Raw genomic sequence first — 23,737 nt, forward strand, 5'->3', positions numbered from 1 at the left:
CCCTCCCCCAGGAATAAAGACAAGTTTAACCTGCATGTTTAACCTGAATTTAAAAATGTTCATTTTTAAAAAGGAGAAATGAAACTGTTCTTAGCTTATCAATGACTCATGGATCAAAATAAAACATACTATCTATCTATATGTATATATGTATATCTATATGTAGATAAGTTTAAATCTAAACTTATAAGTTTAGAAGTTTAAATCTAAAGACCTAACATAAAAGTAAACTTTCAAGAGTTGGTTTTCTGTATCCAGGGGCAGGTTCCCCAGCTATTGAAAGTATAGGGTTCTCATGAAACTTTTCATAAACCTAAACAGGATAAAGTGAAGAAGCCATTACCACTAATTTATATGGAAAAAATTTTTGAGTGTTCCCAGACCCAAAAATAATCTCTTAGCCTTTTCAGATACCTTCGGACACATCTTGCTAACAGATGCACTAAATAAATTCAGATAAAGAACAGATGCTCACAGACACAGTTCAAAGATATGGTGGCTTGATGCTAAGATGCTAGGAAGGAGCTTGGTGGGGCCCCTCACGCAGCTGGGCGGTGTGCTGCTTCCATAATGGCTAGCTGCAAAAACAAAGTCTGAGTGCTATTTTAATTTTTCATATTTTTTCATAAAAGCAGAAATCTAGGGCACCTGGGTTGCTCAGTCAGTTAAGTGTCTAACTACTGATTTCAGCTCAGGTCATGATCTCCTAGTCCTCAGACTGAGAGACTGAGCTCTATATGGGGCTCCACACTAAGCGTAGAGCCTGATTACAATTCTCTCTTTTTCCCTCTGCCCCTTCCTTGCTCATGTGTGTGCCCGCACTCTACCTCTCAAAAAAATAAATAAAAATAAACAAAAAATGTTTAATAAAAATAGAGCGTCTGGGTGGTTTAGTTGGTTAAGTGTCTGACTCTTGATTTCAGGTTATGATCTCACCATTGATGAGAAGTAGCCCCGCATCAGCCACCATGATGACAGTGTGGAGCCTGCTTGGGATTCTCTCTCTCCCTCTTGCTCTCTGCCCCTCCCCCACTCACACTTTCTCCTTCTCTCTCTCAAAAATAAAACTTTAAAAAGTAAAAATAATAAAAAAATAAAAATAAGCCACTCCTTTTTTTTTTTAAAAAGGCAGAAATCCTCTTTGGATTTCTTTTGGTTATCATAATGGTTTACTAAAACTCTACTTTAGTAAAAACAAGGTGGCATAAGGCAATGTTTCAAAAAGTAGGGGAAATCTACTGAACCTAATGGAGAAGATTACCGAACAACTCTCCAAACTGGTAAATGATCTTTTTTTGTTAAACCATATAAAATCAGCCTCACAACACATGAAGTAGATATTGATATCATTTGTTACCTGGTTTAATCATAATTAAATTAAGTATTTCTGGCGGAAAAAAAAAACAAAAAACAAAGACATGTGGACTTTTTTTTTTGTTTGCTTATTTTTAAACTCCATGTAACTGACAAAAATGTAAACAATTATTCAAAACGCCTCCCCCTTAGATGACATAATTCATGAAACACTATTTTATGTATTTTCTTAAATGTTGTTGTCAGGAAGTCAGCAAACCAATCCAGTTTGAATAATGCACTCAAATCAAAAAGACTTTTTCTTCCTGAACAGACACATGGAAGTATGTGTTAATAAGTAGTTCGCTGCCAAACAACCAACACATTTTGACACTAAAACTACGTTTTTTTCTGTATGTGGAAATGTTCTCTCTACTTTGAAGGTTTTGTGCCAATGTATTTCAACATTTCCTCAAGAATAGGGCTAGAGGAGGGCGAAAGAGATCATCTCTTATTCCAATGAGCTAGTGCTTTTCTCTAAGTATTACATACACAGTGAGAGCCAATGACATCAAAGCATAAACCAGGAAAGGTCAGATGATTACCTGATATTCATTGGGCCAAAAGGTGCTCACTGCTAGCTCAGCCCGAAGCCAATCTCTACCCGTGAATCCAGTCACATTCCAAATTGGATTGGCAAGAGGTCCTTTATTCACCCTAACTAATATGTTCAAAGTGCCAGGATTTAACCCCTTCTGGCTATATAACAGGTAACTGAAATCAATACAGTGAGTGTCGTTCTCCTTCATTGTAGGCAGCTGAAGTCGGGCTTTTTCTCCGGGGTCATGATCTGAAGAGTCCACTATCATATAGGAACCTGAAATGACATTACATATAATAAAGCTAAATAGACATGTAAGCAAAAAGGAATACCTAATAACAGAAGAAATACTAAAAATAATACCAATCCATTTTGAGCATTAAATTTAACTCAGAAAGACTGGCTTCCAGAATGGATCCATAGAAAGATATCAAACAAGTAAGTAGGTGAATTCAATTTTTAGTAACAGACATTGTTCAAAGTACATAATATGCATTAATTCATTACTCTCTGAAACAGCCTGTTCATAAATTACTAAACTGAGGTACATTTAGTAGCTTATTCAAAGTCAAATAGACTAAGTAGAGCCTGATTCAAATGCAGATCCCACCGTAAAAGTCTCTAGTCTTACTAAAAAAGATCTTTTATTACTAAACAAGCAAACGAACAAGAGGAATACCTTACTGGCCTGGTTTACATAGCGGGTACAGGCTTCCTTCTCCCTATCATAATACCATTGCAAAGAGATGGGTTAACTTAGAGTGCAGACAAAATCATTTCTGATTGCAGATTCCCAGATCATCGTTTATAAAAGTGGGGTTTTTGCAACGTACTAACCGCATTGAACTTAATTTCAGGGAATAAGGATACTTTGCAGTGTAAATCTGACGACAGAAGTTGAAAATGTCAAATGTTTAGATCTGAGAATCCGACACATAGTGGATTTGCCTACTTGGAGCCTTGCCCACCAAGCGTTCAGCTAATCACCATTGCTCTTGGCCCCAATTCTGCCATAGTCCCTGCATATGCTCCCTAGAGCAGAAAGAAACCTGGCTTGAAAATACTAGTCTAAGTCCATTACCTTAAATTTAATAAATGTTTATTGGTTGTCTGTAGCAGGGAGGTACAGGGCATAAGGAGCCCCAACATCACAGTTCCCCCCTCAAAAACAGTCTTAGCACTAAGTACAAAAATGGGTCTTATACATCAGCTACTGCTACTAGTAGTCCAAGGACCTCTGAAGAAAAACCACCAGTTTTTTTTTTCATGTCACTGTGGATTTTAACAATTATACCTATCACCAAAATGGAAATATACCTATTTGTCACACTTCAGGTAGAACACAAATGTTATTATAATTTTTCCCCTAGGATTTCATTTTAACCAGAACATATTAGGTGTAGTGTTACAGAATCCAGTATTAAAAGGATGACACTTGGACCTTTCTTCCTGACCAATCAACCCTGTTTCCTCTCCTAAAATACAGTCATTTTTACATAACACACCAAATACTCATTGACTACCAGTCTAACTAGTTCAATTAACTCCAAAAGCAAGTTCAAATCATGGTAGGTAAGAGGACTTTTTACTACCCAAGTAACCAGAATTTCAAATCTGACCAATTGCCATTCTAGAGTTCAGAACTCTTGTAAAGATTTCACATGATGACACTATCAGTTATCAAGCAAAGTATGGAATAAGCTTACGCTAGTGACAGTAACTGACATTACTTTCACTACATTTTTGTCAGTTTTCATTTTCTTTCATAACCTGGAAATCCTTTTAATTTTTCTTCCTGATTCTCACAGATTGCATGCACATTAACAGAATAAACTGGTCATGTATATTTTTGGAGAAATTATGTCCTTTTTTTTTTTTTGAACAGGATATCCTGGATCCCAACCCAATTTATATAAGCAGGATGTTTCTATTCTTGGTTATACTCACATTCTGAGGTCCATGCCTGATCTGCCAAGATGTCTTTCAGATTCACCATAAGCAGAGCAGACTACTAATCACTTTTAACTAAAACCAGGCATGAGATTTTAGATAAGTTATTTAATGTTTTGGGGCTTCAGCTTCTTCACAAACATGTGACCTACTTCTCCAATGCTAGATCAGTTTTGTTTTTTTTGTCCCCAGTGACATATGATGGCAGTAGTAGATTTAAATTATTTTTACAAGTCTTCATCAATTATGCTTCCTGATTGTCAATTTCTTTTTTTATTTAAAAAAATCTTTTTTAAGTTTATTTATTTTTGACAGAGACAGAGTATGAGTATGAGCTGGGGAGTTGCAGATAGAGAGAGAGGGAGACACAGAATCCGAAGCTCCAAGCTGTCAGCACAAAGCTTGATGCGGGGCTCAAACTCACCAACCGTGAGATCATGACCTGGGCCCAAGTTGGACGCTTAACCGACTGAGCCACCCAGGCACCCCTGATTGTCAGTTTCAAAGTAGCACTCTCTAAATGACTTACAGGCTTTCAAATCATTATTTCCTTCCATTATAAAACAAGCTTTGGCATAAAATATGCTTTGTCATACATCTTAATTACATAGTGTGATATTTACCATTAAGACCATTTAGCAATTTTTACCCAGCTGCACTTTTAAGCTATGATAATGTTCTTATTAAGGAAATGGGATGAGCACAGTATATTAATTTATAGGAATTACCAATTGATCATTAGAAAAGACAAAAGTCAGAAAATAAAAGTTTGTTCAAACTATTCAAGCATTTCAAAACAAGTTAATTTTTTTTCAGTGCTGATATTTCATTTCCATAGAATGTTCTTGCTAAATGGGCTTCTTACAATGCTACCTGACTACTGCTACATTTTCCGAGTGTTATGAAATAATATGCGTTTATTGCACAGTTCCAGAAAGGAAGAAGCAAGCAATAACACCAAAAAGCCAATCAAATACTTCTGCCAAGTGATTTCATACAGTGGCAATTTACCCAGCAGGTACCATGGAGGTAACTGCCTATTTGACATAAGAGTTACTTCCATCATCCCAAACATATAGAACACAATGCTATTCTTATCAACTCCTAAAAATTACTTCTACAGTCTCCCAGAATAACTGGCTACAACACTTAGCTTCAGAATATTCTATAACATGCATTTTCCTCATTCTTTATGTCCTAATTTAAGCTTATTTACTATAGTTCTGTCACCAGCTAACTAATCCCTCAGGTTTCTAATAAGCATTCAGTTCTATTTAGTTGTGATTTAACTATCTCCAGACTTAATAATGAAACATCTGTGTCATACATATATTATGTACTAAATTTTAATTGATGTAATTTCTTTAATGTGGCCTTACAAATATTCCTTACATTCTCTTGAGCAACGGAATTCTCAAATATATCATTTAAGACATAAAAGAAAAACTAAGCTTATAATAATATTTTTTTTATGTGTAACTTTTTTGGAGAGCGTTTTGACAATGAGAATCAAAAACCTTAAAAGCAATAGATCCCCTCTGCTGGTGATGACAAACAGAAGAATGTAAATTAGATAAACAATTTGTTTATGTACAAAAATATAGTTTTTAAAAAAAGATATCCATCTCATCATTATATTATTTAAAAAAATTTTTTTAACATTTATTTATTTTTGAGACAGAGAGAGACAGAGCATGAACGGGGGAGGGGCAGAGAGAGAGGGAGACACAGAATCGGAAGCAGGCTCCAGGCTCTGAGCCATCAGCCCAGAGCCTGACGCGGGGCTCGAACTCACGGACCGCGAGATCGTGACCTGAGCCGAAGTTGGACGCTCAACCGACTGAGCCACCCAGGCGCCCCTCATTATATTATTTAAAAAAGAGAAAAACAGGGGCACCTCACTGGCTCAGTCAGTAGAGCACATGACTCTTGACGCCCATTGGATGTGGACATCACTTGAAAAAATCTTTTAAAAACTTAAAATAAATACAATAGAGAAAACAAAAGTATTTTAAACATCCAATAACAGGCAATTTGTAAAATTATGGTAAATCAGTTTGATGAATAATTATGCAGTAATTAAAAACAAATTACTAAAACCACTTGATGGAAGATGTTCACAATATGCTAAGTAAAATAGGCAATTATAAAACATTATAATCATTTAAAATATATATATGTAAAATACAATTGTGTATGTGTATGTGTTCATTTATATGTACACATAAACATGCACATATGACTGGAACAAAAGAAAATATAGCAAGTAGTTAACTATATTATCAAGGGGAGCTATAAATGTCTTCTGTTTTCTTGTTTTTATGTACATTCACTGAATGTTCTATAATGAACATGCATTAGACTTGTACTTTACAAAAAGAAAGAGAGACTATGTGAATACTATCTTACCTAAGTAACATCAAATAAACAATGAGAAATATTTAGGAAACAAACATAGGTATTTGCCTTTCAAAAATAAATCCTATTTGCATCCTACAGATTAACAGCACCTTGGCTTTCAAGAAAACACAATACAAATATCAGAAACTTCTTACCTCAATTCATTAAAGGAGGGCAGTGAGTACTTACACTAAATGCAGTCTTTACTTAAAAGAATAACCAAAAAAAAGTCCCATTTTCCTAAATGCCATAGTCTAATATCTAGATGAATAAATAATGCGCTATGAATTTTATATATTAATGAAAATTTTATCTTTGAGATACACGTCCAGGAATAGGATTAACTGAAAAAAATAATAAATGATAAATAGGTTTCCATACTTCATCCAGAACTCCATTATATCCTTTAGTAGACTAACATAATATTTTATTAAGTCAATTCTTATTCAAAATCCAGTGAATGTGCCCTATTAATTAAACTGAGAGAGGCGCGCCTGGGTGGCTCAGTCAGTTGAGAATCTGACTTCGGCTCGGGTCATGACCTCGCAGTTCATGAGTTTGAGCCCTGCGTCGGGCTCTGTGCTGACAGCTCAGAGCCTGGATCCTGCTTCAGATTCTCTATCTCCCTCTCTCTCTCTCTGCCCCTCCCCCTGCTCACGCTCTGTCTCTGTCTCTCAAAAATAAATAAAATGTTAAAAAAAATTTTTTTTAAAGAGTTTTAACTGAGAAAGAAATGTCCACTTCTCTGGTTGGTACTGACAACCTTCCATGAACTTGCCCCCAAGTACCTTTGCCAATTTACCTCCTACAACTTCTCACCAGGTACCTTCTCCAATCTGACAGAGCTCTCACTATTTTCTCCCCATACCATGCCAGTTTTCTTCTCCAGAAGAAAAAGGCTCATGCCTCTGTAAGAAAGCCTCCCCTCCTCCCAACCCCTTGCCAATTCTGGCCCATTGACCTTCCTCAGCCCCCAGTGCATGTTTAGCTCTTCCTGTCTTGAAGCTTTCTGATACACGGTCTGCCTTTCTAGTTGTGGCCCTTAATTATGGACTGCGTTTGTACAAATTTTAAATAATTTATATGGGTATTGTTTATCTTCCTCAGATGAGGGATAGAAAGCTAATTTATTCAGAGTCCCATCAGAAGAGAGAAGCCACATAGAAAATGTAAACAGCAAAAGTATACGATAACAAGTATAAACTATGAGATGCAGAAACCCTAAAGGTGTAAAGAGAAGGCTAAAGAGTAACCACAATACCCAAGGAAGGAAAAAATGTGGAAAGGGGAGGGAGTTTGCTCAGAATCAGATCCCCTTAAAGAAGACGTAGTTTTGCAGCATAATGGATGGCGAAGAAGTTTGCCGGGTCACTCAGGCCAGAGCTAGTACCCAAGCAGGACACACTCCCATGCATCAGGGTGGCATGAGGTCGGGGGTGTGCTGTGTGCATGTTGGGAGGGCCACAGCAAGGTCACCAGGCCAGGACTGGGGCCACAAGCACACAGAGACTGCGCGCCCTGTGCACATCACAGGGAAACTGCCAGCTATTCAGTATTAGCATGAAAAAAACGAAAATAGAAGCACAATTCAAACAAGAGTTAAAACACCTTCCTGCTACAATCCCTTCGGGACTGGCTACCAACAAACTACCAAACACTGTGTGACAGACTACATAAAGCAACACTGCACTAGCTATTAAGGAGAAATGCTTAAGTGGTCAAGCTCCACTATCACAGCGCAGATATTAAAGGGTGGATTCAGTGCTGCAAAAGCAACAAATTGCAAATGGGCACAGCATCGAACAAGGGCCTTATATGTAGTAGAAGTTCAATAAATACTTGGTAGTAGGCTATTTGGATGAATGAATAAAGGAGAGGGAGACACAGACTAGCTCTCAAAATATAACAACATATAACTGCTGAGACAGGACCAGTTTTACCTTTATGTGAGAGAAATTATCAGAAGATGTCAAAACAGCAGCAAAATGAAACAAACAATTGAAACTAGTTTATGCTGTTTCCAGACAGAATCATTTGATGAAAGAGTATAATGTTTTGGAAGGACGCACTTAACATTTTTATGAGAACCACTCTTGTACATATGAAAAACTCTCAAATAAAACAAAGGTCCTCAAATGTTTTAGTCTCGGGACCCCTTTTACACTCTTAAAAATTATTCAGGACATCAAAAAGCTTTTGTTTCTGTGAGCTCTACCTGTCAATATTGACCATATGAGAAATTCAAATTACGAAGTCTCAAAAAAGATTATTAATTCTTTTAGGATTAACAATAACAAATCCCTTATATGTTAACCTAAATAACATGTTTTTATGAAAATTACTATATTTTTCAAAACAAAAAATAGTATGTAGGGAGCGCTGTTTTACATTTTTGCAAATCTCCTTCCTGTCTGACTTAATAGAAGACAGCTTCATTCTTGTTTTTAATTCTCCATTTAATTCTCCATTCAATCTGTTGTAATATCAGCTATCATGTAGCTTCTGGGAAATTCTACCATACACTCATGAGAAAACGAGAGACAAAAAAAGGGAAAACAATATCTTAGTGCTATTATGCCAATAGTTTTGAGCATGTTGATCCATAAAAGGGTCTTAGGGACCCTGGACCCATGCAGAGAGACAATATATATTAATATACACAATTCTTTTTATCTTTATGCTCTAAAGAGAATATTATCAGTGCTTTTATTTATATTGAGTCTACTTCACTCATCCAGTCTCTTCAGGGTATAAAGATGTACTAAATGAAATGAAAGTTTTTCCTGGAATGATAGATGGCTGGAGAATGAAAATCAAAAATGCTGAATTTCTGTACACCAATATAAAGGGTGTATTAGTCAGGTGTCATCAGAGAAACACAACCAACAGGACAGGCGCACACGCGCGCGCGCGCACACACACACACACAGAGATTACATGGAATTGGTTCACATGATTATGCAAGGATAACCAAGGACATAGTTCCAGTTGAAGTCCAAAGGCTTAATATTCTACCCTAATAAGAATTGTCGTGTGTTCTGAAGACCATTCTGAATAGCTACCAAAGCACCAACACAATGTGCAAAAGTTCTTTCTTGGCACTGAGTGAGATTTTCCTAGTAGAAACAAACAACAGGCCAGAAACTGTTGGTGTGGAAAAACCAAAGACAATATACAGTAATATAGTTCTATGCCCAGCCAGCTTAAGAAGCAGTAATCAGGATATCTGGGAAGAGAGAAGAGTGACAACTGTAACTGTGTTTTGGGGGTCCCAGCCCATCCAGGATGATGGTTTTCTTTGTGGTAAAATTAATGTCTCTTCATTTCTGTTGCTATTCCCATTGTGCTAACGACAGTGCCATTGCCCTATTTTTCGATGTTTCAGCTTCTCGTTACCTTTTTTCAAGCTTCTTCCCACCCCGTGTTTCTTCATCTGATTAGGTGGCAACATAATATACCAAGTGACTAAAACTAAGAACCTAGGAATCAGTTTGATTTTTTCCCCTTCCTTTACTTGCCTCTTATAATCCACTAGCAATTTCTACCCTCTCTACTTCCAATCTATTTCCTCAATCCATCCATTTCCCTTCATCTTCAGTAGTTTATCAAACTCCTATCATCTCTCAGGAGGATGACTAGAACCACTCCTAATAGATTTCCACACTAGCAGCCCTACAATAGTTTTCTACAGACAACCTGCTTAATTTTTTTCAAAACATACAATTGATCTTTTTCATCTCTACATTGCAATGAGAAGCAAATCCAAACTCTGTACTCAAGCCTATCAGCTTCAATATAATCTGGCCTCTGCCTTCCTCTCTCACATTATCTCCTACCCCTTTCTTCCCTAACTCAACATGCTCCAGATATAGTGGGCTTCCTTCTGCCCATCAAAAATACAATCTTATGACTGTCTCAGGTTGGAATACTCTCTACTCCACTGGATTATTTTCATCATTCAGGTCTTGTTTCTAACAACATTTATTGGTGAAGCACTCCTTTGTCTGTTAACCAAAGTAGTTCCTTCTAAGATTCTTTCTAATGTGTATTCTTTGTTATTTCCTTCACAGCACTTGCAACTTACTGAGTTTATTTGTTTACTTGAGTGAAAAACTGCACAAAAAAAATCAGTTTTCATGTATCTTGTTCATCTAAGAATCTAGAACAGTATCTGGAGCATTCAGTGTGAAGCTGAAAGATTTTTATGACAAAATCAGAACACTATTTATTAGTGTTTCTTGTTCTGCATATCCATAGCCCTTCAATAATGCTCTCCTATCTACCAAATACACAATATCTACCTGTGCATCTCCTCAGCCCTAGTGTAAACTTCTAAAGATCAGAAACTTTTTTTTCCACCTAGGACCTAAAAGAGGGATTTTTGCACCTGTAAACTTTTGGTGAATTCAACTGAAAGCAAACAATAAATAAAGAATCTCAAAAATGGTAACTGTATTGGTTTTATTTCAAATATTAAACAAAAGGAAAAAAAATCGTGGAAACTGAAATGACTTTAAACAATATTCTCAGGGACAACTGGGTTGCTCAGTTGCTTAAGCAGCTGGCTCTGGATTTCACCTTGGGTCGTGATTTCATGGTTCATGAGATGGAGCCCCATGTGGGGCTCTGCGCCGATGGCATGAAGCATGCTTAGGATTCTCTGCCCCCCCCCCCCCACTGCCCTTCCCCTCCTTTCTCTCTCTCTCTCTCTCTCTCTCTCTCTCAAAATAAATAAATAAACATTTAAAAAAAACCAACAGTGTCCTCAATCTTAATTCCTGAAAAGATTCCACCATTTTGGTAAGGTTGAGATAGGTGCCCTCACTTTTTTGCATGGTCTATTATTAATTCCACAAACTTGTACATTCTATTATGTCTTAAGATTATGCCTCTCTTCTAATGGAGCTCACTCCCTATATCATATAGTTTGTTTCTAAAAGACAGACTGAGACACCCATTATAAAATGTCAGTGTGGGAAAAGTAAACTTGTCCCTCAGATTCCAATACACAGGACTGAACTTGCATCTTAGCAGAATTCTTTTTCAAACAACTTTTCTTTCCCTAAAATGTGCCTTCCATTGTCTTGGCAAAATATAAAACCGCTTCATTGACATTGTGCAGGAATAAAATTTCTTCTAATCCCTGAGAGTAACGGCTTTGTATTTGTTCTAGGTATCCAACTGAGATTTGAATCTAGAACAGCTTCTAAAACTTTTGGACACCACGAAACATTAAAAAGGTTTCACATAAAATTAGCACAACAGTTATCCTTCTTGGGAGACTAGCCTCCTCAGGGAGTTTATCGGCTACATGGTCAGGAGTTACAGACTGGACTAAACACTGTGCTATAGTTGAACCTCCATCCCCTACATCTTAGAAAGTAGAAGCGTGAATCTACCGGCCCCTACTTTGACCACCAAAATTTTAATTTTCCTCTGTATGACACAGAGAACCTGTGCAGTATGATTATTAGAAGTGTTAATTTATATCATCTGCCTCATCTTTAGAAAAGGCTGATTTTACAATCCGCTGTGCTTTTCTCTCCAGGGTCTTTCAAGACTCCAGTTTTCTCTACCTCCAGCTCATCTATTGAACTGCCTAGCTTTAACTTTTCTCGGTCTTAGTTTCCTTATCTTGAAATCCTTCAATCTTGGAGCTCCACTCTCAGGACTAAATGAGATTGTCTCCAAGACATGCCAAAGAACTCTGATTAAGCAAGTCCTTAATATGTGTTCCTTTGGAGATATTCATTCCTTTCTCCATCAGACAGTAGACAAAACCAAACTGGAAAATGTAGGTAAAGAACATTTTCAAAGGTAAAAAATGAGGTAAGAATGTTAAGGAGTAGTATACTCAAAATCTTCTAATTCAGAGGCACTTAACCTTTCTCAACCCTTCTGTAAATTTACCACCTACTAATCCCTTTTGTCCCAGTGGGTCAACTCTTCCCTTCCAGCTCTTTCCTTCTATACCTCTCTAACCTTTCTTTCTAACTTTCCTTTTTTTTCCCTGAAATCTCATGTAAATCTAAAACATTCTCCCCAGAAACACACATACCCCTTTAACTGACAACCAAAAAGGACCATAGAGCTAAGTTTAAGATCTCCTGTTCTAGGATTTGTCCAATTTCTGAAATCCTGGCACTCCTCCCATGGCTCTCACCCTACATAGCTTTTATGTTATGTGGTAATGAGATGTTTTAAGAAGCAGTTGCTAAAATGAAAAGCAACTTCAGAAAGAATAATCAGAGTTACATTACCCCAAAAAGTAAGGAAGTCTTTGTCCTGTATCCAATTTTGTAACCATCACTTGCCTTTTCAAGGGAACCCAAATTGGAAAGAACAGTGAAAGGTAAGAGAAGGTTGTATAGCCTGCTGTCTCTGGAAACTGCCTAAAGATTAAATATCATACTATCAATTCCAAGTTTTTGTCTGGCTATACTATAACCCTGTTAGTAATAGAAGGCTAGAACTCAAGGTCAGTACAGAATGAGTGTACAGTACTCTATATTTCCATATAAATAGATATTTCCAAGGTCAATATACTCTACTCCATAATCTCAGTATGTGTGAAGGTACCAAAACTTTATTTTAATATATTGGAAGAATCGGCTTTATTTTCCCTCAACATTAATAAGAGATAGCAACTACTACTGAATAAACAATTGGCAAGTAATGGTCAATTACAGAAGAACTAAGGTTGAGCAAAGTTTCTCAACTGAGTTTTCAGGTTCAAGGAGAATCAAGCTATAAGAGCAGCTTAACTGGCAAACCAAGGAGTTGCTTCCTTTATCAAACTACAAGGACCATTAAAGTTCCTAACTATAATTAAAGATGCTTTGTAAAAAGCCCAAAAGTAAAGAATAACATATATTCCACTGTCATCCATAAAAAAGCATATTCCTAGCTATGAAATGGTTAAGAATTCAGGCTCTGAAGTCAGAGACCTGATTCCACAGCCTGGCTCTGACATTCCCCACCCCAACCATCCACCTCTCCTCTATCATTTTACTGATGAGAATCTGAGGCCCAGAAGAGATGAGTATTTTAGATATAACAAAAATACTGTTTGAGAAGATTGTTGTGGGGATTATAGAAATGGGAAATAGCAAAGTAAAAACATGTTTTTACTTTTTTGTTGTTTACAAAGTATTATCTGAACCAAAAATCTGTCTACTTGTCTTTGAAAATAGTGCCTGTCTTAGAACCCAAGACAAAGGAAAAGAAAACCAAAAGAGAATGAGAGGATAAAATCTGAGAAAAAGTAAGAAACTGAGTACACAGAAATGAAGAAGAGAGTCCAAGTGAGAGGAGAAAAAGACAAACTGTTTACACTTTAAAATCTAATATATGCGGGGCGCCTGGGTGGCGCAGTCGGTTAAGCGTCCGACTTCAGCCAGGTCACGATCTCGCGGTCCGTGAGTTCGAGCCCCGCGTCGGGCTCTGGGCTGATGGCTCAGAGCCTGGAGCCTGTTTCCGATTCTGTGTCTCCCTCTCTCTCTGCCCCTCCCCCGTTCATGCTCTGTCTCTCTCTGTCCCAAAAATAAATAAACGTTGAAAAAAAAATAAAATCTAAGATATGGAAAGATAAGAAAAAAGAGGGAAGAGCAGGGTGGTGGAGAAAATGGGTTTATATTTATTTTCTATCTCCCCAAGTAGCTTTGTAAACTATCCAAATATGATAAAAATAAACTGAGGCCTAGCACCTAAAAAGGTAAAAGAGAATGGTTTCATCACCTCAAATGTAGAGATTGGTGGTTTTGGTCACAAGATGGTTAATCATCTATAATTCCAGAATTTAATATAAAATAAAATAACACGAGACCCATTAATTAATTATTGGCTCTCCTGAGCCTGCATTAATTTCAGGTAGCTTTAGTGGAATTAGGGGTTCCCAACACTAGAGCAAAGTATAATACCGGATCCTATCACTGTACTTTAGGATAACCTATTCTGTCTCTGATCCAGCTGTTATTAAAGACAAACAAACAAACAAACACACCTGACTGGTTGTGAAATACCATATTAGCTAATGGTGAGGGGAAACAGCATACAAATTCTTCTCTGACTGTTGACACACAATTAATTCAACTTCCTCTTGGCAAATATAATCACCCAAGGATATTCTTCCAACAAAACATTCCTTTTACACACAAGCAGAAAAGCTGCATCATGCAAGTGACCTCCATTCCAACAGTGCTCTTTCTGCCCTCAGAGCAACTTAGGATCGTACTTGAATGTTTCCATAAATGCTAACTTAAGGCTCAGTGCATGAACACAAACATTGAGAAACTATGTAGAGTTACAGTTCCCACACTAACTTTTTAAAGCTTCTCTCTAGGGTGTACTGTAGAAGCTAAAATAGAAAATAATTTCAGCCATAACAACAGTGGGAACTCTGACCAACAATCAAGCACAGGTGTTTCCCAGCATCCCCCCAAAGAGGGAGTGTCTTTTTTTTATGGAAAAGAGAGAATTTTAATAATTCCAAAATTTTGATTTTCAGATCATTCAATTACTATTGAAATGCCCTTTGAGCAAGTTTAAATAACTGGAAACACCTTAAGTACTCAGGATAAGATCAAATTTCTCTACTTTGAGAATAACCAGAAGTAAGAATATGTTTCCAACATGTTTTTTCCTCTAACCATAGTAATACCATGTATTTCCCTAAGAACTCTTTACATGATTTCAAAAAAGAAAGTGATTTTTTAAAAATAGACCTGCAAGTAGTGACTAAACTCTGCAAGGACCATGAACTGTCAGTGCTTACTCCAATCACGGTGATCTACAATCCACTAGATGTAACACAGTTCTATTGGTTGAAGAATCAATTTCATGCCCAGACACAATTGCATGCCCAGACACAGATAAGGCAATATATCCCATCTGGGACTCAAAATCCTTACATGTAATCCACAGAAATCTTGAAACGCTTATAAGCATGAACTCACAATTCATAATGCTATAAGATGCATTCTTTACTTGTTTTACCCCTTCTTTTTTGCTTGAAGGCCTGTAGTCTCTTTTTCTTTTCCAGGGAGTTCAATTTCTACCGTCTCCATGAATTCCTATAACTGACCATACAACTTTGTAGGCCATTCACAAATTTCACATATCCTACCTTATAGTGTTATAATGTGTAGAATTTTCCAAACTCAATAGTAAACTTCTTAAGGTCTGTTGCCTCTCCTCACGCCTTTCTACATAGTGGTCTGCACATGGCAGGTATTCCGTTAATGGAAAGGATGCTGGAGTCTAACTGGAATATACTAATTAATAGAACTGTTTAAAACTGTAAAAAATATTGAATATTACCCAACCTTACAGTGAGAAAGATACTGAACATGTAAATTGTTATAGTACAGAAGAATGCCAGGTTTAAGAAAGTTAAGTAACTTGCTCAAAACTCAACCCATATCTAATACTAAAACCTTCTGCTTCTATATTATACTGACTATAAGATGAATAAGAAGTTTAGTTTACCAAGAAATAATATAATTCAAATATTTTCAAATTGCATGGAAAACACAGTAAGCAAGAATTTAAAATTCTCTAGTAAATACCATTTTAGTACTTTTCCTTCATGGGGTTTCTTCCACATGGATAAGACATTACACAAGCAAGCAAAGCATCAATATATGTCAAGATAAAACTGTGGTAACCTTTATAAAAGAGAGGTTGGCAATGGGATCATGTAATGTAAAGATATGACTTCATCCAAAAGGCCTGAAGATCTTTCTGGGAAAGTGAGCTTTGAGCTGTGATCTGAAGAATGACAGGTACTAGGCTGATGAGAAGAAACAGGCAGTGGAAACCTGTATGCAAAGGACCTGGAGTGGGGCAGATTATAATTAAATAAGAAGGACTGAAAGTCTGGCTAGTGTGGAGACAATGAGGGAGATGAGAATAGAAATGCAGAAAGTAAAAACAAACAAACAAACAAACAAACAAAAAGAACCAAGAAGGTCTTATGAGCAAAGAGGAGTTTGTCTTTGCATTACATGTTACAGAGAGATATAAAAAAGATTTCAAGTGAGGGGGGTGGAGGTTGCTGTGTTAAGTCAGATTTTGGAAAATCACTCTGGCTACATCCACACAGAATAGATGGGTGATGGGGTATGTGCAGAATGGATAAGGGAGATCAGTTAGGAAACACCTGCAGCATTCCAGTATGTATATGTATGTATCTAAAAGTATGGTAGTAGATGAAGGAGATGATGCGAAGCAACCATCTGAAACCTATAGAAGATGTAAACAATCAGCAAGAATTGGTGTTGCATGAGATACAGAAGTAAAGAAGAGACAGGTGCCCAGAACATACAACTATTCTTCTTGCTCATACACCCAAATAGATAGTGGTGGTATTCCTTGGCACAATGGATAAAGATCAATTTGGGGGGAAAGATCAGCTCAAGTTCTTTATTGTAAACAATTGAAACTACTGTATCATTTTCAGGAAAAAAAAAGAATGTTATTAAAAGATATCAGGAGGGGCGCCTGGGTGGCGCAGTCGGTTAAGCGTCCGGCTTCAGCCAGGTCACGATCTCGCGGTCCGTGAGTTCGAGCCCCGCGTCAGGCTCTGGGCTGATGGCTCAAAGCCTGGAGCCTGTTTCCAATTCTGTGTCTCCCTCTCTCTCTGCCCCTCCCCCGTTCATGCTCTGTCTTTCTCTGTCCCAAAAATAAATGAACGTTGAAAAAAAAATTTAAAAAAATAAAAAAATTAAAAAAAGATATCAGGAAGCCCAAATAATGACGAAGATATACTCTAGTGGACACCCATTGCTGGACACAGACAACACTGCTCCCAGCATCCAGGCTGGGTTCCGTATTTTGCTGCCTCTAGATATCTATGCTTCCGCTTTCTGCAGAAGGAAATCTTCAGGGTGCCTCCTTTCTGTAGTTAATAGATTCCAGTCAAAGTTCCTTTGGGTTTTCTGAATGGTGTAGGTTTGGTCACCTGTTAATATCATAACAATAAGGATGGTTGGAAAGGTGCCTGACTTGCTTCTGAGGCCATGAGAAATAAGGCAAGAAATTCACCAAATATAGGAAAGGCTGCCAAAAAAGAATAACTATCATCCGAGAAAGAAGGGGCATTAATTTTGTTGAGACATACCAGAGAAGATGTCAAGCAGGCAGTTGGATATATGATTCTATATCTCAGAGGAAAGATTGTGGCTATAAACACTTATGAATCATCTGCATGAGGTTTTTGGGGTTTTTATAAACAGTTCAACAAAATTTTAAATACTTCATAAACATAATATAACAGTAAATGTAATTAATCAAATTAATGTCACACCACACATTACTATGGAACACAAAATACAATAATCTGGTTGCAAATCTTTTTATCACTAATAGGGATAGAAATACTACAGGAAGCAAGGGAGAAATTGATTCTAAACCTCTTATACGGCTAGCTCTGATAACTAAGAATGTTCTTACCATCTTATACTAAAATATTATTTCAATAGCAATTAACACTTTGGGTGATTTCCAAGAACCCACACAGACTCTGTCCGCAGCTGGATGAAAGCCACTTAATCTTGCACCCACAAGTGCACATAACTAGTTTGGGTATCTGGAGTATATGCACCTCTTGACCCTCACTAAACCTATCTTTGAATCTGAACAGCCAGTTCCTGATTTATTTATTTTTTTTCCAAATACAAAACCAAAATTCTCTGTTGAGTATGTGTATATTTATTCTGATCAGCATTCAATTTAAAAGACAATGTGTTCCAGAAAATTTTTAAAAATTGACAAGATGCTAAAACAGACATATGCATCTGGAGGGGCAAAACTGAAACATCATTGTGATTATCCTCTTCACAGTAGTTTTGGCCTAAAAATGCTTTCTGGAACACAGAAGAGCACATAAATATCCTTCTACAACTGAAAAATGAAAATAAATAAATGAGAATCTAATGATGAGTCCACGGTGACAAGATAGCTGCAGTGACATCTGCCACATGAAGAAATTCACCCTGGTTATCAGCCCTGAGCTTCCAGGAAGGACTGGGGGCTAAGGACTTCCTTAGGCTTTGAAAGGTCCTACGTGGGACACCCGTCATACCACATGGCATCTGATTCCTCTTTTACAGGTAGAATTGTCCTCATGATCAATTTCCTTAGGATAGTGATGGAAAGAGTGGTTTCACCCACTTTTCTAGTCTAACCATTTATCTGGGATGAAATGCAAAGGTCCCAATGACTACTATAACCGCCCTCCTAAGCAAAACCAGACAAGGAGGGTGGTTGTAGGAGAGAGGCAGGCAGAGGAGCTCAGCAGAAGAAAGATGCAGGAGGCTGAGAAATCTAATTCAACAAACTTAATAGATTTGTTCAGATGACCTACAAGAAGGATAAGATTTCTCCAGTGGTTAGAATTTCCTCCTAAAATAAGTCACTTTGTCTAAGTATAAACTATTTCTTGGTTCTCTTTCAAATCAGTAAAAATAGCTGAGAGTCCATGGGTCTGAAGTGTCAGAGTAAACCCATATGTCTTGTAACATAAACATGGCGACCAGATAGGGTTTCCAGACTTTCATTGTCGATGAACATTTCTTTCAAGCACCAGTCTCACTATGCCGGTTTCCTTAAGGAGTGCTCATTCTAACAGACCCAGCAACTGGGTAAGCATTATTACTTTTACCTTGAAAACTCTAAATGTGCAAGAAAGCATGCTCTGTTAAATCCCTATGGGCATGAAACTGTTTAAGAGTAAAACTCCTGATTCAGTGTTTCTCAAACATGAGTAAAATACCAATCCTGAAAAAGGAATACTTTCTCACAGACCTCAGTGTTAGTTTAAAGTACACACAGATAATCTCTGCGTATTAACTTATTATGATAAGAGTTTATTAATACAAATGTAAAAAAAATCAATAAAATTTAATTAACATTTATTTAGCCTAGTAAATTGTTTTGTGGAATCATTGTTGCACATATAACATTTAATAGTGAAAAATATATACTTATTTGTTTTATACTTTATATTTTGCTTTTGGGTTGGATTCTTTTCATTTTGATCACAATGAAATATCATGTGAGTTATTGTTATTATAATCTCTGTTACTTTTCTTTGATGGTGATTTTCAGCCACTGATCCATACTTTTGATGGGCCAAAAAATGTAATAACGCATTGCAAATTACAATAGGAAAACTTTAAAGCCACTTATTAAAAAATTTTACTGATTATTTATTGTTAACAAAGTTTTTCAAGCTCATACACATAAGTTCAGGAGCTGCACTATATACAGTAAAAAAAAAAAGCGATCAGCTAATATAAATGTCAGTTTACTTACTATAAGTTTCCTATGCTTATGACATATATTATCTGCCACATAGTACCTAAATTCTCCCATTGCTTTCATCTGTATGAACTACCATTAAACTTTCATTAGTACCCTAAATATGATGCAATTCATACTTTCATTTAGCAAAAATATAACATCAACACAAATGTAAACAATGTCTCTGAATTATTCCCCAATCATCCAGATCATCTTAAATGTGTATATAACTTTTGGACTCCTAAAAATAAAAACATCCAATTTTTAAAATGTTCACAGAACTCTGAGAATATGCCTACAGATGTTCACAGAACTCTGAGAATATGCCTACAGACTTAATAATACGGAACTCAGCCTCAAAGAAAACCTATCATTTACAATACAGGTAACTGTAGACAAGTACCTAAAGGCACACTGGAACAAAATCACGTAGACACAACCCTAAATGTGTTTTCTTGGAAGAAAATCCATAACTGTCTTTCATTTTTCCAAAGAAAAACATATTTTTAAAAAGGATACTCAGAAGGATTAATCCTCTTAAAATAACCACTGCTTTATATTCTGTGCCTTCCTCTTTGACCCCAGCTTTAGAATTTAATACTTACTAGGAAAGGCTTTGCTTCCACATAAGGTAGTAAAGTATGCAGTAAGTAACTAATTTATGTGTTTCTTTTTCAAGCTGGTGCCAGGAAGCTTAGCATCTAATTTGAGGTTCAACCAGAACAACGGAGGCCTCAGTGGCTGAAAAATTTAGACTTATTTGCCACGAATTGGATTTTATAATCATATTTGAATTCTTACTTACCAGAAGTCTTTTCCCTTATTTATCTTGGCAATCTGGATAACTATCTTTGAGGTAAGTCACCTCAAATTATTTGTGTAACAATAAAAGGTAAAAGAAAGTACATAAATTAAGTAATACTTGATTAGTAAATGGAGGCAGCCCCCACTTGTTACTAAGACCAAGTTTTCCCTAAGTGTCTACCTCCCCTTGCCAAAAGCCCAAAAGCCAATTCCACATAAAATTGTGAATGGACAGGTTAGGCAACGGTGATTGACCGCTACGCTATATCTAAGAAAAAGTTAAGGCCATCTACTGGCGATTTATCTCAATATGTAAAACTAAACATAGTTATGTCAGGGAAAAAAAGGCCCATTATGTAGTGACACCTCTGTTCCCACACCAGCTCATCCTCTGTGAATAGTTTGTGCTGGCTGTAGAATAGGGTGTATTGGGGGGCCTGGGTGGCGCAATCGGTTAAGCATCCCGCTCTTGATCTCAGCTCAGGTCATGATCTCACAGTCTGTGAGCTGGAGCCCTGGATCAGGTTCCCTGATGATGGCGTAGAGCCTGATTAGGATTCTGTCTCTCCTTCACTCTGTCCCTCCCCTACTTATGCTCATGCTCACTCGCTCTCTCTCTCTCTCTTTCTCAAAATAAATAAATAAATAAATAAATAAATAAATAAATAAATAAATAAACTTTTAAAAAAAGAATAAGGTACATTAAAATGTATTAAAAATTCTAATTTGATCCCCACTTTTAAAAGAAAGTAGGAAATCCATAGAGTGAATACATTTAAAATAGTACAACCGTAAGAAAAAACTGTGTTATAAATTCAAAGGAAACTTAAAATCACCTTTTTATTTTAACAAGTTCATTCTAGCAAATTTTCAAAAAAGAAACCTTTTGATTCGAAATCTTCTCATTTTGAATTTTTTTTAATTTACCAAAATCTACCTCGATCATCTTTTCGCTGGTGAAAATTCACAAATATTCGTTTCAAATGTTTTTTAATGTTGGGGCGCCTGGGTGGCTCAGTCAGTTAGGTGGCTGACTTCAACTCAGGTCATGATCTCACAGTTTTTGAGTTCGAGCCCTGCATCAGGCTCTGTGCTGACAACTCAGAGCCTGGAGCCTACTTCAGATTCTGTGTCTCCCTCTCTCTCTCTCTCTCTGACCCTCCCCTGCTCATGCTCTGTGTTTTTCCCTTCAAACAAACAAACAAACAAACATTAAAAAAATTTAATTTAAATTTTTTTAATGTTTATTATTATTATTATTTTTTTTTTGGAGAGGGAGAGAAAGAGAGAAAGAGAGAGTGAGTTGGGGAGGGGCAGACAGAGAGGGAAACACAGAATCTGAAGCAGGCTCCAGGCTCTGAGCTGTCAGCAGAGAGTTTGACACGGGGTTTGAACTCACGAAGCATAGATCATGACCTGAGCCAAAGTCAGAAGCTTAACCAACTGAGCCACCCAGATGCCCTACAAATATTCCTTTTAAAATCAGAAATGGAAGAAAGATGTCCCTTATCTTTCCACTGAACACTGTTCTGGATATTCAGGACAGTGCTGTAAGAGAGATGATATAAATTTCTATACATATTTTTGTATCAGTAGATAGTTTGTTTTCTTTAATAAAAGCAATATGAGGTTTTCTAACATTTAAAGAATAAAAATAAGGAACTAGAAGATGACTGGATTTACATTTTTAAAAAGGTTATTCATATAGGTTAACTATAGTACCATAAAACTTCTATTAACAAGTCCCCTTAGAATAAAAAACTTTTAAATAGAAATTCAGCTGTTAAATGCTTTGTCCAAAAACATTTTATAAATTATGTGAAACACAGTTGTTTGCATTTTTAGCTGCTTGATAAAATATACAAGGGCAAAGTTCTTATTTCTCCCAAGTCCAGCTGAAATAAACAGGACAGATCTTAAGCTAAGAAAAATCTGCAATTTTGTCTATTTTTCTAAGCATATAGTTAAGAGAATGACCTCTAGAGTCAGATCAAACTTGGTTCATTCAAATCTTAGCTCTATCACTTTAAGTGATTTTCACAACTCACTTCCCCTTTTATAGAATTGGGCTCCTTATTTGCAAAAGAAAGGTAACAGCATCTACCTTATACAATTTTGAGAGGCATACATGGACTGCATTTATCCCTTTAAGTGTTTCAAATATCGCATAGAAAAACAATGACAAATTTCTGTGCTTTGGTTTCCTATGTCAAAAATATGTACTCACTCACTCACCCAAAAGGAAGCCCAACTCCCTCTCATGGATCCTCTGTTGCAAACAATCCAACAACTGTATCCTGATAAACAATCCCAAGGGGAATGTGTTTCTTATGCCACCCTCTCTTCATTCACCTATGATGCTCCCTCTCTGAGAAACCCTTCCATTACCACTTCATCAAAGAACACACTCATCTTTCAAAAACCAATTCCAGTTACATAAGGATCCTACATCTTGAATTTGCTAACACCTGGAGACCTATGTTTGCCAAAATACATAAGGTGATAACCCACAATGTAATACACATATAGCCAGACAATGAAATTAAGATTCTTCAGAGTCTTTCTTCCAATCTCTCCAATCACCTTTTGTTTCCAAGAAGGGTTTCTGTTTATACTCCTCAGATTTGTCATACTCCTCATGTCCAGAGAGAATAAAAGGGGAAAATTTTAAATTAATCTAAAGAAACTATAAATTTGTTTATTTAATAAAGGGCAGAATGGGATAGAAAAGATATCCTGAACGTAGAAGAATGGCGGTGGGGAGTGGTAGGTCTCTAAATATAAAGTCACGTGATTATTTTTCACAGAGTTGCAGAAAATAGGAACAACCACTATGTGATGTGGAACACTGAGAAGTCATATAAAAAGTTTTTTTGGGGTGTCTGGGTAGCTCTGTCAGTTAAGCATCCGACTTCGGCTCAGGTCATGATCTAATAATGGCTGGTGAGTTCGAGCCTCACATGGGGCTCTGTGCTGACAGCTCAGGGCTTGGAGTATGCTTTGGATTCTGTGTCTCCATCTCTTCTCTCTCTGCCCCTCCCCCGTTCTTGAACATCTCTCTCTCTCTCTCTCTCTCTCTCTCAAAAAATAAATGTTAAAAAAATTTAAAAAGTAAGCTATTTTCCACTTACTATATTTCATACAAATACATTTATATATAAATATATATACATATATATGTGTGTGTATATATATATATATACATATATATATATATATATATCACACATAAATCTGCAGAAGTCTTCCATGAATGCCTGCTATTAGAAACACTTTTTGATATTGAATATATGTTTCTCTTTGATGCGACACCAAGAGGAATTAAGCCTTCAGGTATGGGCAAGAAGATGCATTTTGGTCCCCATTATATATACATAAAACACTTAA

General features: G+C 36.7%; 1 protein-coding gene across 13 annotated transcripts in view; it reads right to left on the reverse strand.

The window, feature by feature from the left end:
- PTPRK (protein tyrosine phosphatase receptor type K) overlaps window positions 1-23,737 on the reverse strand; it is a 561,747-nt gene that overhangs the window by 351,584 nt on the left and 186,426 nt on the right. For all 13 annotated transcript variants that reach the window (XM_023254331.2, XM_023254334.2, XM_023254335.2 and 10 more), the window contains exon 3: window positions 1,899-2,170. In XM_023254331.2, coding sequence (XP_023110099.1) covers window positions 1,899-2,170 — 272 coding nt within the window. The remainder of the gene's footprint in view (window positions 1-1,898; window positions 2,171-23,737) is intronic.

Source organism: Felis catus, chromosome B2, assembly GCF_018350175.1.
Source record: "Felis catus isolate Fca126 chromosome B2, F.catus_Fca126_mat1.0, whole genome shotgun sequence".
In the NCBI taxonomy this organism is placed as follows: domain Eukaryota; kingdom Metazoa; phylum Chordata; class Mammalia; order Carnivora; family Felidae; genus Felis; species Felis catus.